This window comes from Lutra lutra, chromosome 10, assembly GCF_902655055.1.
Source record: "Lutra lutra chromosome 10, mLutLut1.2, whole genome shotgun sequence".
NCBI classification, from domain to species: domain Eukaryota; kingdom Metazoa; phylum Chordata; class Mammalia; order Carnivora; family Mustelidae; genus Lutra; species Lutra lutra.
Genome location: NC_062287.1, coordinates 39,360,860 through 39,378,373, shown reverse-complemented (window position 1 = coordinate 39,378,373; position 17,514 = coordinate 39,360,860). Strand labels below are relative to the sequence as shown.

The 17,514-nt window shown below is 40.4% G+C and overlaps 1 protein-coding gene across 2 annotated transcripts in view; it reads left to right on the top strand.

Moving 5' to 3' along the window:
* FAT3 (FAT atypical cadherin 3) overlaps positions 1–17,514 on the top strand; it is a 672,146-nt gene that overhangs the window by 148,962 nt on the left and 505,670 nt on the right. For both annotated transcript variants that reach the window (XM_047692975.1, XM_047692974.1), the window contains exon 2: positions 770–4,078. In XM_047692975.1, the coding sequence (XP_047548931.1) occupies positions 787–4,078 (3,292 nt within the window). In that variant the 5' untranslated portion in view covers positions 770–786. The remainder of the gene's footprint in view (positions 1–769; positions 4,079–17,514) is intronic.

The window sequence follows — 17,514 nt, the reverse complement described above, 5'->3', positions numbered from 1 at the left end:
CCTGGTAAGAATTTCTTTAAAAGTTCATAGTTACAAATGTAATCATATAACCATTGGTGAATAGTGTTACTTGGAAAAATATCAGAAAAACAAATAGTCCTCCAGATTCCACATACAGTTAATCCTTTTTAAATGTAAAATTGCAGTTGTGCATTGAAATGTTTAAATACTAATACAATCATAACCACCCATACTGTTTTATGATCTTTTTTGCACTCTGCATTATATCTTACCACATTTGAAAATGTACATTTGAAAAATAATTATTTTTAATGGTTGCATAGTATTTCATTTTTTGAATGCACCGAAAATTATTTGATTCTTGATTGATAGACATCTAGTTTCTTTTCAGTTGTTTTGTCTTTTAATCTGTACATTAAATGTACACTTGTCTAGTTACTTCCGCTGGATAATTGCCTTGAAGATAATTCTAAGTGAAAGGAGATGCATTTTTTTAAGGCTTCTAGGGATATCTCTAAACTGACCTTCAGAATGGAAGGAATCTTGTACTAATGAAGAATTCCAGCAGCACTATAAAAGTGTGATTTAAAAAGCTCAAACTATGTAAAGTTAAACCTTAGTGATTTTGAACTCCTTGCCATCTAGTATGATGAGGTCTCAATTTTTTTTTTTCCACACTGACGTTTGGTAAGAAGATTTTATAATGACGTTTTTAAAAAGCACCATTTCTTCGCAGCGAGTTCCTACATCTTCTCCCACTTTCCTGTAGATTAATTTATTTTTCTCTCTCTTTCTCCCCCCCTTCCAGGATGGAGGTATGATGCGATGGATATAACTATGGGATACTGTGTGGGTACAAGGCCTCCCCCTTCTTGCCTCATCCTCCTGCTTCTCAAGCTTATGGCCACAGTGTCCCAGGGGCTGCCAGGGACCGGGCCCCTGGGCTTCCACTTCACTCACCCTGTGTACAATGCTACCGTGTGTGAGAACTCAGCCGCAAGGACCTATGTCCACAGCCAGGGTAGGATGGGCATCACCTTAATAGATCTGTCCTGGGATGTCAAATACAGAATTGTATCTGGAGATGAGGAAGGCTTCTTCAAAGCAGAGGAAGTCATCATTGCAGACTTCTGTTTCCTCAGAATAAGAACTAAAGGTGGCAATTCGGCCATATTGAATCGGGAGATTCAGGACAATTATTTATTGATAGTCAAAGGTTCTGTTAGAGGAGAGGATCTGGAAGCATGGACCAAAGTGAACATACAGGTTTTAGATATGAATGACCTGCGACCCTTGTTTTCACCCACAACATACTCTGTTACAATAGCAGAAAGCACCCCTTTAAGGACTAGTGTTGCCCAGGTGACTGCCACAGACGCCGATATAGGCTCCAATGGAGAATTCTACTACTACTTTAAAAACAAAGTTGATCTCTTTTCAGTCCACCCCACAAGTGGTGTCATCTCTTTAAGTGGGCGGTTAAATTATGATGAAAAGAATAGGTACGATCTGGAGATTTTGGCTGTGGACCGGGGGATGAAACTCTATGGAAACAACGGAGTGAGCAGTACTGCAAAGCTTTATGTTCACATTGAACGTGTAAATGAACACGCCCCAACTCTCCATGTGGTCACTCATGTTCCTTTCTCGCTGGACAAAGAGCCGACATACGCGGTGGTGACAGTCGATGACCTAGATGAGGGGGCCAATGGAGAAATTGAGTCTGTTTCCATTGTGGCTGGGGATCCTTTAGATCAGTTCTTCCTGGCTAAGGAAGGCAGGTGGATGAATGAATACAAGATTAAGGAGAGAAAGAAGGTCGACTGGGGGAGTTTTCCTTATGGCTACAACCTCACTCTTCAAGCAAAAGATAAGGGGTCCCCCCAGAAATTTTCAGCAGCGAAGATCGTCCACATTGCCAATCCCCAAAGAGACACTGTCCCAGTTAGATTTGAAAAAGAAACGTATGATGTGAGCATTAGTGAATTCTCCCCTCCTGGTGTCGTGGTTGCTATAGTAAAATTAAGTCCCGAACCTCTCGATGTGGAATACAAATTATCTCCTGGTGAGGATGCACAGTACTTCAAAATTAATCCTCGGTCTGGTCTGATTGTCACAGCACAGCCGCTGAATACTGTTAAGAAGGAGGTTTATAAGCTGGGAGTGACAAACAAGGAAGGAGATTTAAAAGCACAAGTCACCGTTGGCATAGAAGATGCGAATGACCACACCCCAGAATTTCAGCAGGCGCTGTACGATGCTTTTGTGAATGAAAGCGTCCCAGTGGGCACAAGTGTTCTGATGGTTTCAGCTTCTGATAAGGATAAAGGAGAAAATGGGTACATCACATATAGTATTGCCAGTCTGAATTTGTTACCATTTGCCATTAACCAGTTTACAGGTGTTATTAGCACAACTGAAGAATTGGATTTTGAATCCTCCCCAGAGACTTACAGGTTCATCGTAAGAGCCTCCGACTGGGGTTCGCCATACCGCCATGAAAGTGAAGTAAATGTGACTATTCGAATAGGAAATGTCAATGACAACAGCCCTCTCTTTGAGAAAGTGGCTTGCCAGGGAGTTATTTCCTATGACTTTCCAGTCGGGGGTCACATCACAGCTGTCTCTGCAATTGATATTGATGAACTTGAACTTGTAAAGTACAAAATCATCTCTGGAAATGAACTTGGTTTCTTTTATTTAAACCCAGACTCCGGGGTTTTACAACTTAAAAAGTCGCTGATGAATTCTGGCATCAAAAATGGTAATTTTGCCCTCAGGATTACAGCAACCGATGGAGAGAATTTTGCGGACCCCATGTCTGTTAACATTTCAGTCCTACATGGGAAGGTGTCTTCAAAGAGCTTTAGTTGCAGAGAAACTCGTGTGGCTCAAAAGCTGGCAGAGAAACTGCTCATTAAGGCAAAAGCAAACGGGAAACTGAACCTGGAAGACGGATTTCTTGACTTTTATTCAGTTAATAGGCAAGGACCACATTTTGATAAGTCATTTCCTTCTGATGTGGCTGTGAAGGAGAATCTGCCTGTTGGTGCCGACATCCTGAAGATTAAAGCCTATGACGCTGACTCTGGCTTCAATGGAAAGGTGCTATTTACGATATCTGACGGGAACACGGACAGTTGCTTTAATATCGACATGGAGACTGGGCAACTTAAAGTCCTTCTGCCAATGGACCGAGAGCACACAGACCTCTATCTCCTTAATATCACCATCTATGACTTAGGCAATCCACAAAAATCTTCATGGAGGTTGCTGACCATCAATGTGGAGGATGCGAATGACAACAGCCCAATTTTTCTCCAAGACAGTTACTCAGTTAACATTCTTGAAAGTTCAAGTATTGGAACTGAGATAATTCAAGTGGAAGCCAGAGACAAAGACTTGGGTTCTAATGGGGAAGTAACTTACTCAGTGTTGACAGATACACAGCAGTTTGCTATCAACAGCTCAACTGGAATTGTCTATGTAGCCGACCAGTTGGACCGGGAATCTAAAGCAAACTACTCTTTAAAAATAGAAGCTCGAGACAGGGCAGAAAGTGGCCAGCAGCTGTTTTCCGTTGTCACCCTTAAGGTTTTTTTGGATGATGTCAATGACTGTTCCCCGGCTTTCATTCCCAGTAGCTATAGTGTGAAGGTTCTGGAAGATCTCCCCATTGGCACTGTCATTGCTTGGCTGGAGACCCATGATCCGGATCTTGGGCTAGGGGGTCAAATGCGCTATTCTTTGGTCAATGACTATAATGGGAGATTTGAAATAGATAAAGCAAGTGGTGCCATTCGCTTGAGCAAAGAGCTGGACTATGAAAAGCAACAATTCTATAACCTCACGGTTCGGGCCAAAGACAAAGGGCGACCGGTCTCTCTGTCTTCTGTTTCCTTTGTTGAGGTGGAGGTGGTGGATGTCAATGAAAACCTCCACACTCCCTACTTCCCAGACTTTGCTGTCGTTGGATCTGTAAAAGAAAACTCACGCATCGGAACAAGTGTGCTGCAGGTAGCTGCCCAAGATGACGACTCTGGGAGGGATGGAGAGATCCAGTACTCCATCAGGGATGGCAGTGGTCTCGGAAGGTTCAATATAGATGACGAGAGTGGTAAGTTTACTAGTTTGTGCCCAAGTGTCATTTCCCGTCTCACGAACTGTAACATTGGAGAAGAAAAGGAATCTTCTCCCACTGAGAAAGAATGACGAGTTTGCATTTGGTACAGAGATGACTCAAGTGAAAGCTTTCTGTCAGAATGCATTGGTTTGTGAGAGGGCATGTTTTATACAGTGGTTCTAACCGTGGTTTTCAATGGGAGTCCTGTTTCCTGTTTTTTGTTTTTCTTGTTCAGCACTATTACCAGGTTATCTTTTGATAAGCATAGGCAATTTTCACCTCTGTTGATTGCACTTCTGACCTTCACGAAATTAAGAGCCCTGATAAAGTAAATTACATTTGAATTGGCTTTAAATTATAAGTGTGAAGTGGATTTTGGAATGGGTCTTCTACACGAATCTTTCTCTTGCTAGTACAGCTTTGCTGAAGTGGTTTTGCAGCATTGCCTGGCCTTTGATGTTTCCCAGGGCACATCTGGCCTTTGAATGACAGGGATTTGCACTGGAAATACTTAATTAACATATGGCAGTGTGTTTCTACAAATGTTTTCATGAGAGGCTGGAGGGGGCATGTTGTGGATTATACTCAGAAGAAATGGTTTTTCAGACTTTATTTGTAAGAATTGATTGTTTTATAGAAACATTTTAAAATATGGGGAAAAATTGCCCCAATATTTTCATTGTCTCCCACCTTTTTATTTACTTTTCATTATACATACAGATACACACACACACACACACACACACACTTTTTTCTGTTCTTGTTATTGTTGTTACTTTTCTTTAAATGGACATGTGGCTGGACATGTACGTGTGTGTGTTCCTTGATTAGCACTGTGTGTTTTCTATGGGTTGTATCATCTCAAGACAGGCCTCTGTCTTCTCTGTTCTCAAATAAATGGTAATATTAGCTGTTCACAGTTTTCAAGGTATACTTATATATATTAACTCATTTTCTGCAACACTCACAGAGTGCTTTGTTCCCAGTAATGATGATGATGATTAAAACAGGTCGTGGGGGGTGTTATTATAGTGGTGGAAAAAGGACTTGAGAAATTGTATTAACTACTGGATAGAAGTTACATAACTCTATGTATCATCACAAATTTAAACAGTAATTTTTATATATATGGGCTCTAATTATGGCCAGTGTAAATGGTAAAATTGGTCTCCATAGCCATAATGAAGGAAAAGACAAATGTCAAGGAAATTAAATTCTGATTTATCTACACACTGTATTTTATTGTGTATCATTTTTCATTCAACTGGAATATATTTTCATCATTGAAACACAGAATGAGAAGGGGAGTATGTTTACTGAGTGTCTACTCTGTGCTATTACTTTGCTACCACTAATGACCTCATGGAGTCCTTAAGGTGGGCACAACACGATGTGAAGGATTTTATAATAGGGTCTTCTTTAATGATCCCAACTGCCCCATGAGGTAGAAATAATAATCATCAAGTCGTGAACTGATATGCAGAGAAGACTGATAACTTGGAGCCTCATTTCAAGCTCAGCTCTAAGTTAACTGCTGTATAGTGTGCTGTCTCGTGCCTAAAGACACATATGGGCTTCCTCATGTTTCCAGATATATTTGAATTTGGTGTTGATTCAAAATCTATCAGGCAGTAAGTGTTAAGCCGTTTTCAAAGTCCTTATAGCCCTGGGTTCATTGACTGATGGCACTGGCCATTAGTCACCCTTCCTTTTTCCTTCTTGTCTCATTGTCTATGGCTCTCCAGTGAAAGAAGCTTCTCCTTGGGACTCAGATGGAGGTAGGTAGGCCAAACAGGAAGGTGTCAGGTGGAATCATTAGCCACTGCTACGTGGAGGACTGCTTCAGCCACATTGAGTTGGTTTTGTTTGGAAGTTTCATGCTGGTGTAGCTTGGTGCAGGGAAGAGCAGGAGTATGCTGGTGAAAGTGGCATAGCTTTCCCTTATTTGTTCCATGTTGATTGTTCTCATCTTGGGTGTGATTTCAGAAAATGTGTGTATAGTTTCATCTGATGGTATAGCTTACCTCACAATTCTTGATGGCAAGAGTTTGTTGTCCTTTGTCTCTGTTAAAACAAAACAAACAAGCAAACAAAACCCCTCATTGCTCTGACTTTATTCTAGTATATTCTGGACTGTATAAAATAAATTTTGCCATGGATCATAATAACACTACTTACATTTGGACATTGCTTTGTGACTTAAAATGCTTATTCAAAAAACATTAAGTCTTTTAGGTTAAAGCATAGTAAGTTAGTTAAGTGAGGTAATATCTGGAGGACATAGATGTATCTAGAATCCACCTGTCTCTCCATTTTAACTGGGTGCCCATTTCTTTGCATTCACTACACCTTCTGCTTTACTTCTCCAGAGGATTTTTAATTTTAAAACTATAGTAGCATTTTTTTTACCCCCTTCACATATCATTTTTACCTTCTCTTAGAAAGCAAAACTGTTTTTCTCTAGGTATATTATAGGACTGGATGTTGATATTGTTTATGAATTTAGAATTTCTGTGTAATAATATCCTGAACCATCTAATTTCCTCCCCTCTCACCTTCTGAATGTGTTAATTTGCAAGCCCAGGAAACTGACGAAGAATGATTGCCAAGACTTGTGCCGGCAAGATGCTGGGGTTGAGGAGAGCTTTGGCAAATGTATGTCCAACAGGAGAAGGCATTACCATGGTGCTGTTGGGTTTGCATTACTGTGGAGGCATCCATCAGCTCTTTGCCTCCAAGTGCTAAAAAATGTGGCTTGACCTGCTGGCAGAAGGAATGGCTGTTTAGCCCCGCAGCTGTTACTGAATCTCAAGTCCAGACTCTGTTGTCTAAGTTGGTCCTTTGGCATAGAATGGACTAAACTTGTTTGGGTGGGGGTTTTTTTTGTTTTTTGTTTTTGTTTTTTGGTCTTTCAAGAACCTTTAAGTCAGCTGCCAAAGGCTATTTAATGGCTTTCATTGTCTAGTTGTTCTCAAATTTAGGAGTGCATATGAATCTGGGAGAGTTTGTTAACAGATGCAGATTCCTGGGCCCTTCCCCCAAAGATTCCATATCACTAGGTGTGGGGTAGCAGTCCCAGGGGATCTTCCTTTAAGCCCTCCAAGCATTCCTTCTATACATGGCTCAGAAACACCAGCCTGAATCTTACTTGGGCTCCTTAGAGAATGTCTCCCAGATTAGATCTTTCCTGTAAAGCCCTTTTCCTACTTCTTTTGAAAGGCAGGAAATTGAGCTCGTATTTTAGATAAATTTCTTTTCTAGACAAGTTTTACAATCCAAATAAATCTTCTATTATTCATTAGTGGTGATCGCTTTCTGAATGCATTCCCAATGGATCAAAAATCTATTTCTGTGGTTTGGTAATTGCCGTGCTGTGTTTTGTAAAACTGCATATACTGGGAGTAGTTGATCCATTTAGTAGTTTTATGCTCTTGATCTTTTTTTTTAGGGGGGGGGTTGCTCAGTGAACAAAACCTTACCTTTGAATTTTTTTTTTAACCATGCACCGGCATTTAATAAATGTTTAATAATGTTCACAGTAAATGGATTAAGTGGGAGGCCCCCAGCTACAGTGGGTTTGATCACAATTTAAATTACTAGTCTGGAAGATGCAATTTAATCATTTTTCCTTCACAAAGAATGCATTCTTATTGTCTGACACAACAGGAATTCATATTCTTGACTACTCAGAAGTTTTAGAAGGTTTAGAAAGAGCACGTTGTATTTTTTAAAACTGTGATTTTTTTTGTTAGAGTCCTTCGTAAGCTGCAAACTAGAGCAGTGATTTCATTGTTTTATTTATTTGAAGTTAAAAAATATTTTAATTGGGATAAACAGCTTCTAGTTCAGCACATGCATGGGAAACTATTTTGGCTGTCCTTTACTGCTACTTATATCATTTTTTTCTTCACCAGATATCTGTTAGGTGCCAGGCACTGTGCTAGGTGCTTTTGGGTGATGTTTCTAATTGTTACAGGAATCCAGAAGGTGGGGTTTCATGAGGCTTGTTCAATCAGGGTCAGCTTCTGGGAGTTCTCAGAGCTGGGACTGAAACTGAGCACAGTAGACTCCAGGTCTCACGTGAGCTCCCTGCCTTTGCCACCCAAGCGTGCCACAGTAACTTTGTTGAGCACATGTAATATTTCAGCATAACAAACAACCACAAAATCTCAGTGGCTTATGGAAACAGTTTTTTTCCTTGCTCCCAAGTCTGGGAGAACAGTTAAAGATGCAACTGTAGGTTGAACCGTAGCCTGCCTCACAGGCCTACCAATTCCAGGATCTGGGCTGAAGGAGTACCCTCTGTCTGGGACATGCTACTGTTCTCAGGGGAGAGGTGAGAAGTTCAGGAAAGCTGATGGAAGTCTGTGGTGCTTCTTAAAACCCCTGCTCAGACCCAGCCCGTATTCCATTAGCTGAAGTGGGCCATGGGTCCATGCTCAACATTGAGGTGGGCACAGAATATTTCTCTTAGAGGAATGGCAAGGAATGAAGAATTACTGCATACTCGCACAGCCCGGCAGAGTGCACATTTATATTTATCTTTCTTTAAATTGAAGCTGCAGCCGGTATCCCTCTAACACACATAAGCATGGGTGCTCTCTTTACTTTTAAATATTTTGGTACAATTGGCAGAAGCTTAGGAGACCTAAAGTACATTTGGGTTCACACAGACCCCCAAAAGAAACATCTCACACTTACTAAACACTGTAAAGCGAATTATTATTTTCAGTGAACATATATTCTAACAACAAATGAATATAACTTTATGATTGTGTTCAGTATCTGTACTAGCTCTCTCCCTTTGACCTCTCCAGATCCATTTCCCACCGTTCTTTCTGCTACTTGTGCAGGTACCTGAGTTCCTTGGCCTGCGGGCTCCTTTGTTCCCTGACATCTGTCAGTCCTGCCTCTGGGAATGTAGGGAAGAGAATTAGGTCAGGGTATTTATCCCTTTGATTCTTTCCATACTGGTTACTGTGGCTTGGCTGTACCCTCTTAGGGGTGGAAACAGCTCCCCACTATTTTCAACCCTGTAATGCTGCATTATTTTCTCTAAACCCTGCCTATGCCTTTGTAAATAGTCTGTTTATTACATGCTTCTCAATGACCCAGTTGGGAGTGTGCCGTCTCTTTTCTGTCAGGACGCTGCCTGATAAAATATTTTCTTATGTAGGTATTTTTAAAACATATTTTTAGGTTTCAAAATATTTCAAAGGCTGATGTTTTTCAGCAAATCCTATTAACTCCAATTTCTGCAGTGCTGCCATGTGTATTGGCACATTCCACTGGAGGCCAGGAAGAAGAGTAGAGAGGTCATAATTATCTATTGCTTTCATTTTGCAAGAAAAAAGAAAGTGAAACTAGGGGACTTTGTGTCCCTATCTATTTTATATTTCCATTTGTTGTTTACAACGAGAAGATAATTTTTGCTTTCCTGAAGACCCTCTCCTACCAGACGTGGGAAGAAGAGGGATTTGGAGGGATGGTGTGGTATTGAGATTTCAGGTTTTCAAATGTTGTGATGCTGTACCTTGATCTTCTACAGGGAGAGGGACACACTTCTGCTAGTGGCCCAGGAAAAGAATAAAGTCCTATAACTGAGTAACTTTTATTTAAGTTAGTTCAACTGAAGAGTTGCTTGCTAGCACCAGTGCTCAGTCTAATACTCTTTTATCTGAAGTCTCTATCATCAGAGAATCAAGTAGGGGTTGGTAAATGAAAACTAGGAACAGGAAAATCTGTGTTGTGGGAAAAATGAGGAGCTTTCTGTTATTGCAGAAGCTGTTAGTGCTAGCCCAGGTATTTAAAGGAGTGAGTGATTCCCATAGTAGCACGTATCTTACATAATATAATAATATACAAGCTTCCTTTTTCTTATATTCAGAGATGCCAGACATCCTATTTTATCTTACAGATGGTTGTTAATCTTTCCAGCTTCTTTTCCCCAAACTTATCTTTTAACTCCTCTTTGACAGGCTGAGGAGTAAGACAGATGTTATTTGGCAGCTTTGGTACAATTTCTGACAATTCCAGACTAAAAGACAGTCTCCATCCTCATTCTGTTTTCAAGGCAATATTTTCACCACCACCATCTAAGTCAAAGGAGACTCATTGAATTTTGGCCCAAGCTTGCTCTTAAAATTTCCACTTGGGACCAGAAGAAAGAAGTTACGATCAAGTGACAGCAGAAACTTTTCTTGGCTCTGGATTTTTAACCTTAGCTCCAGACTTTGTATCATAGTTATTTAAGAGGAAAATAATGTTTCCCAGAGGAGCCCTGAACACTGCACAACATTCAGATGAATTTAGTAGTTATCATGTAAGCCAGGTGGGAGCGAGGATTAGAAGCTTCTGAAAAATAATGAACAGCATGCTTTTATGACTCCTTTCAGCAGGTGCCTTCTTCTTGACCTTTTCTTAACTGTTGGCTGAAGGCAGTTTAGGTTTTAATAGAGGATTGTTGGTCCAAATCAGTAATTATGCCTGTGTTGTGTACTAAGTTTGAACTGCTATTATCCCCGTGCAACTAGTAAATAATAAAAATAATGACAACCATGAAGAGGAAGTACAAATAGTGTGACAAGCCAACAACCTGAAAACTTGTGTAGTTCTTTTCTCTGAAATCCATCTTCCTTTTATATCAATAAGGGAAGTTTTTAGTGACTTACCTGGCCCTTCTTGTCAGAGTCCCCAATGCTGTATGATACTAAATTGTTTTTATTTCTTCAGTTAACAGAGAGTAAAGCCTCAGAGGTCCAGTAAGGAGAGGTTACAAAGACTATCAAATGATTACTTCTTCTATTAGCAGTTCTCCTTTGGATAGATTGCATCTCATTTCAGTCTTCTAAAAAATGTTTTTTGTAGGTGTTCTGTGTGCACATTGAAGGATACTGTCATTTATCATTATATTTGAAGAATTATAGGGTTCGATAAATATTTATGTGATGCCACTACATTCACAATGTTTCACTGAAAAGAAAATGAAATGAAAATGAAAATGGGCTCTAGTCTGTATTTTTAGCTTGCTGGTTCTTATGAAAGCATGTCTTATCGACAGACAGAATCTACAAAGAGTTGTGTGTAGGAGTCAATTCAATTTATATTAAATTCTGGGCACCAGTATACGAACTATTGAATATAATAGGAGTCTCCAATTTTCTCTTTGGATGTTGGAGGATTTAGTGGCTCCTCTAGGGCCACTCTTTGTGATTAAATTCACATTTTCATTTGCATAATATAGTTAATATTTTAGTTACTTTTAAAAAACAGTATGTTGGTGAGAATAATACTGAACTAAAACAACATATTGAATATGAAATGTCTTGAGTCAAAAAGTGAATAAAAGTTGAAGGAATTAAGCTGAAAATTGAAGTCACACACACACACACACACACACACACACACACACACACACACACAAAGATATTATGGTGAAAACATCATGTGGTTTACCCCCAAGATCTATAAAATAAAACTTAAACAGTTTTCATAGTTTTTTCTCCACTTGCTTCCTAAAAAGACTGCCTCTTCTCCCTCCATTTCCCTTCTTCCTTTTTTCTTACCATCTCTATCTTCCCTCATTCCCACATTTGCAGTTCACAATTCCCTGTAGGCAGGGTACTTTGCACTAAAAAGGATGCACACATGATTAAGTCAAGGGCCAGCAGTGAGACAGAAGAGCATGTAATCACAAACCGTGTGATGTGTAAGTGACACAAAGTAAGTGAGTGCCTTGTGCTCGCCATTCATCATGTTTATTGTGGCCTCAGCATCACCCTTTGGCATTGCAGGATGATTTTTACAAATTTCAATTGGAGACAAGACAGTATGAGAGATAACCAGAGCATTAAAGTGAGTTGATGATGATATATAAGCCAGGCTTAATTGTCGAGGACTGTCTGACCCCGGAAACAGGTCCAAGTTTTGTGAGGCTTTAAGTGCATACCTTGTATCATCTGTGGTGCCTGCATTGAGAAAAAGCATAAAAATGTACGACTACAAAATTATTGTATTTGTTTGAACCAAGGAAGTAAATCACAGCAACACTTAAGTTTAAAAGTCAACAAACAACCACAAATACCACAAAACTCAGAAAAATAATATATTCTGTTGATTAAATTCCTGACCTACCTCTCTAATGCTTTCTTTCACCTACATTTTTTTGGTTGCATTTTTGGTTTGATTGCCTCTTCATGGGATAACAATTTTGCAATTGTTTCTATAGAAAGTACAGGAAGATTATTTCGTTTTCTCCCAGTGCTGTTTGATTGAAATTTGTTTGTTATTGGTGAGGGTTTAGACATGTTACTCCATGGTAGTGGCTTGTTATTGGTTATATTATGTAAGTATTCTACACTGGTGTCAAATTTTTAAAAAAAATCTCTATTGAGTTTCTTTTTCCTGTGTGCTCTAACAGACAACTTTGCTGCTAATACATTTACTTGTCTGTGCTCTGTGAACAAAGAGTCTGGTAATTTCCATTTCAGAGAGTCTAATCAACAAAGGAAAAAGATTGTGGTGTGTTTATAACTTGTACACTACATTTCAGGAGAGAACTTTCACTTTTAACTCCAGAGGCAAGAACCAAGTCTTTCAGTTACAACTGTACATATCTAACGATCGGGGAATTTTCCACAAGCTAGCGTCTGGCTCTGTATATTTGAGCTTGCCCCCACACCAGCCCCCTCCTCTGGCAGTAACCATCATCATCATTCTGACCACCACAGGATATGCTCATATAATGACATAAGTTCTAGTCTTTCATGTCCATGCTACAGTGTTGGGTCTCTCAGTCCAGTAGATAGTAGGAGTGTCTTTGGAAGCCATTCCTACACTGGGATGCATCTAACAACAATTTGTCTCAACTGGTATTGATGGAGAGCAATGTAAATGTATGCCACAGAATGCGAACTAAATGTATCCCTGACTCAATTCTGCCTTATGCCTAATGATGCAAATGTAATAGAGGAGAAGTTGGAGGGGAAAGAGAAAGGAGTTTTAAGTTTTTGTGGTTAAATATATTACTTTTGCAAAACAAACAAACAAAAAAGGTATAAAAAAGTATAAACATGTAAACATCGCTAGGTTCCTCTCTGGGGCTTGGAAGCCTGGAGTGCGATAGCTTCATGTTAGATCGGCATCTGCCTAGCATTGCTAGTAAATGAACATTTTTTCAGATAGAAATAAGTCTTCAAGGTTGGGGCGGGGGGTGGGGGGATTGTTAGTGACTGAGCTAGACCAGGCCTCAAGAACTAGTCCTTGATTTGAAGACTGGTGCCAGAGACACCTGCACCAGGTTTAAGGTCATTATCCTTCTTGGTTATTATTGAACTAGCAGACAGACAATGCAAAAGATACAAGATCTAGGCTGCATGTGAATGGATCAGGCCTTGGTAAGTCCAAGTATCTCAAGGAGGTGTTCTGGAAGTTCTCTAGCCAAAGCAGCACTTGGAGAGTAAGAAATCTGCAAGGTCAAGAAGTTTATCATCTTGGGCTCACTGCCTTTTTGGAACAGCTTGCTGGTGAGAGAATTGCATTGTTCCTTGGGCCCACTCTCTTTATAACACCCATTTGGGAACTCAGCAGTAAGATACACCAAGATCTGGAAACAGATATAAGAGCCTTTGAGGGCTGTCCTAATAACTGTTGGAGTTCTTTCATTTAGACTCATTTTCTGTACCCTAAAAGCATGACTTGGGGATTTCCCCTAAATCTTGAGGGATTTCGCTAAACCGTCATGTCCACATTATTATTAAAATTTATTATAGATAATCTAATTTATGACTGTCCAAATGAATATATCAGTAGCGCATCTCCCAGTAATTTCCCTGCTCATGGGCTGCTGGCGTTGGTAGGATGTTTCTGATTTCATTGACCGGAACCTGATAAAGCCCTGTAATTATTAAAAATACACATTGACTTGGGGCGCCTCGGTGTCTCAGTGGGTTAAGCCTCTGTCTTCAGCTCAGGTCATGATCTCAGGATCCTGGGATCAAGCCCCATATCGGGCTCTCTGCTCAGCAGGGAGTCTGCTTCCTCCTCTCTCTCTGCCTGCTGCTCTGCCTACTTGTGATCTCTCTGTCAAATAAATAAATAAAGTCTTTAAATAAAATACACATTGACTGGAGGTCAGCTTTGATAGGGAATTCCATCCGTGGGATATCATATATCAGACTTGAATTAGTATGAGGCTCTGAGATCCTGAACAAAGTCATGGGGATGGAGCATAAAGCTCAAGTCTTCTCCTGAAAGGTCACCCCTGTCCTCATGGAGATCACACATCTCTCCCCAGACCTGGGTAGAATTTATCTATGTCTTTCTCACCCCTTGAGGACACTTCTAAAGGAATGTTTACCACGTGGCTAAACTGAATCAGCTTGGAAAGGAAAACACAGTGATTCAGTTTGGGATAACAATTTCATAAAACATTGTTCTAGTTGCAAAAAGTACAGGTGTAGTCCTCTCTGTCTGTAGTTTTAGCCCAGAGGGCAAATGATCAGGATTGGAATGTGTGAGAACTATGTTTATGGGTCACTAAGATCTTGTGTTTCTGAAGTAGGATAGTGTAGGCTGTCAAGGGTGTTCACGCTAAGTCAAAATTCTGTATCCCATGGTCACACAGCATGACTTCAAAATGTATATAATAATACCTTGCTAATTGAGAACTTCATAATTTGGTAGGACACCTTCAAGAACTAGGATGGAAGCAAAAATTGTTGTTGGGGGCCTTGTAAATAGACTTTAAAAAGAATTTGTACTGACATACCTGAACTCTTCTTTTTTTGCCCAGACCTTATTTACTTTGCACATAATTCTAATTAGCTAGACTTCCCAATACCTATCCTACAGTATTTTAGAAATCACATAGCAGAGATACTGTTGTAGAAAGGCTTATAACAACAGTGAGAAGTAACTTTGTTACCCTGTATGTGATCGGACAGCAAGAGGAACAAGTAGCTAACTCACATCGTGTGTTTGTCATATCCCAGGCACTAAATAAGTATTCAGTCATTTACTTCTCACAAGGATTCCATGAGGTGGGTACCCTGACTATCCACATCTTATGGATGAGGAAACAAAAGCTAGATTTCAAATGAGTGTCCAAGGTTTCAGAGCCCTGGGATTTCAGAGCTGGGATTTAAAGAAGGCAGGCTAGCACCCGAGTCTGAGTTCTTAATCACTACACTTCAGACATTCTCTGGATAAACAGCCCTAAGTGTCTCCTTAAGGGCTGGAACCCAGAGGGAGCCCATCGCTTCATTACCACGCAGTGTAATAGCTGATCATTATAGGAAAGCCCCAATCAATGTAGAGAGCCAGGTTCCCTAGAAAACAGACCTTGGGGCAAAAGTTACACTGCAGGCTAATGTTTTATTAAGGGTGTGATCCCAGGGGAACGCGGGGTTTGGGGGGGCAGTGGGGAGGAAGCCAGCCTGAAGGAAGGGAGACCAAATATAAATTGGTACATTATTAAACTGGTTACAGCTTCACAACAAAACCCCCAGCATGTTTCTCAGTCTCCCTGTGTGTCTCCAGGGAGGCCATATAGGAGCGCTGCATCTCGGGGTTGGAGGGGAGGGCGAGCGTCCTTCTGTTGGTTCTTGCCCATTTTTGACCTCTTATTGATGAGTTTCGTCATGGTGGGGGGGCTGTTTAACTCCCTCTTCTGGGTTGTGCTTGGTGTGCCTGGGCAACTGAGGGATCCAGGACTTTGTTGGCACAGTCTCTCTTACCCGTCCGTACTCGGTGGGGAGGAGATGGGCGGTGTGGGGGGGGCTCGTTTTTCTGTTGTAGCAGCGGGCATTCCTGTCCGAAGCTAGGGAACAAATTGAGGCCTGAGGGTTGTGGAGGGGGCTGGGCTGAGAGCGTCTTGGCACCACACACACTGGATCTGGGTAGAGAAGTTCAGTGTATTGGGGAAAGATTTTTTCATCAAAACCACAAAAGCTAAACAAAGCAAAACTCCACCCCTCAAACTGTGATGCCTCCCTGGGCAGACGCTCAACTCCTTAGAAAACTAAGCTACATAAAATGACACATTTCCCAAAGACTCTGATTTGTCAAGGCATTAGGATTCCTGTTTCTCTGGCCCTTGCACGGCTTAGAAGTACAAGGGGAAAGTGCCCGCACTTTGTAGTCTTCAATTGATGGCGGCAAAACGTCTTTTTAGTACCTCGCCTTTCTTGTGAGCCTGGGACATCTGAGTGCTGTTTTCCTGAATGCATGTGCATGAATTCATGGGCTGGAAATGCAGAGGGAGGTTGAAGAGGAGCTAGAGGTGGGGGTTTTCTGCGAGTTTTGTCTGCAGAACTGACTTTCCCATCTTTGCTCCATGTCACGGAGTAATACTTACCTTCCCATTCCTCCTCACCAGCACCGTCCCCACTCCCATCCCACACTGAAGGACTGATCGCCTTCTGTTATTTGCTCTGCAGGCTGTTTCCCATACTTGAGCTCACTCTGTCCTCGTGTTGAACTTACTAGGCAGGTACTGTTATTATCCCAGATTTATGGGTGTGGGAACTGAAGTTTAGAGAGGTTAAATGACTTGTTCAATTGCACAGAGCTAGTAAGTAACAGAGCCAAGGCTTCAGCTCACGTTGCCTTACTCCACAGCCCTTGCTCTTTTCCTGACCGTATGATGCTGCTGAGGGCTGCATGTTTGGGCCTTCCCAGAAAAATGCCACCCCCACCTGCTCTGGGCATCCCATTTTCTCATGTGTCTTTGTTGCTAGGAGCTTTAGTGGAATATCTGCACTATACGATCATTTATTTTAATATACATTGTATAATATATTATGTAACATAATGAACATATAAGACTAAGTAAATGTATTCAATGTAACAAATGTACAATATATAATACAATTTACAATATAAAATGCATAAATAAATAATAAAATACATAAAATAAAATATATAACTATACAATAGTATGTAATAGTATAGTTATATGTTATTCTATATTATTATTTAATATACATAATAATATGTTTTATATAACTTATGTTATATATTTGATATTATATAAAATGTCATGTCCTGTTATATCATATATATTATATATGTGGAGCACCAACTATGTGCCAGACATTGTTTTAGGCACCGAGTCAGACCAGTGAGCCAAATGGACAAGAGTCCTTTTCTTTGTAATATTCTAGTGGAGAAGTAGGTCATAGTCAAGATAGGTGTATTGTATAATATGTTAGATGGGTTTAAGTGGTAAGCAGAAAAACAATGCAAGTAAAGGAGAAAGGAAGTGTCACCCATGGCAGTGGATTCTAAAGAATGCCTCACTAAGAAGATGACCTCTAAATAATGTCCTGCAGGAATTTTAGATTTATAACTGGTGATTTTAACATGGAGGATACAAACGAGGAGCAAACCTGGTTGATTGCCACAGACAAAGGCAAGCCAGTACTCTGTGA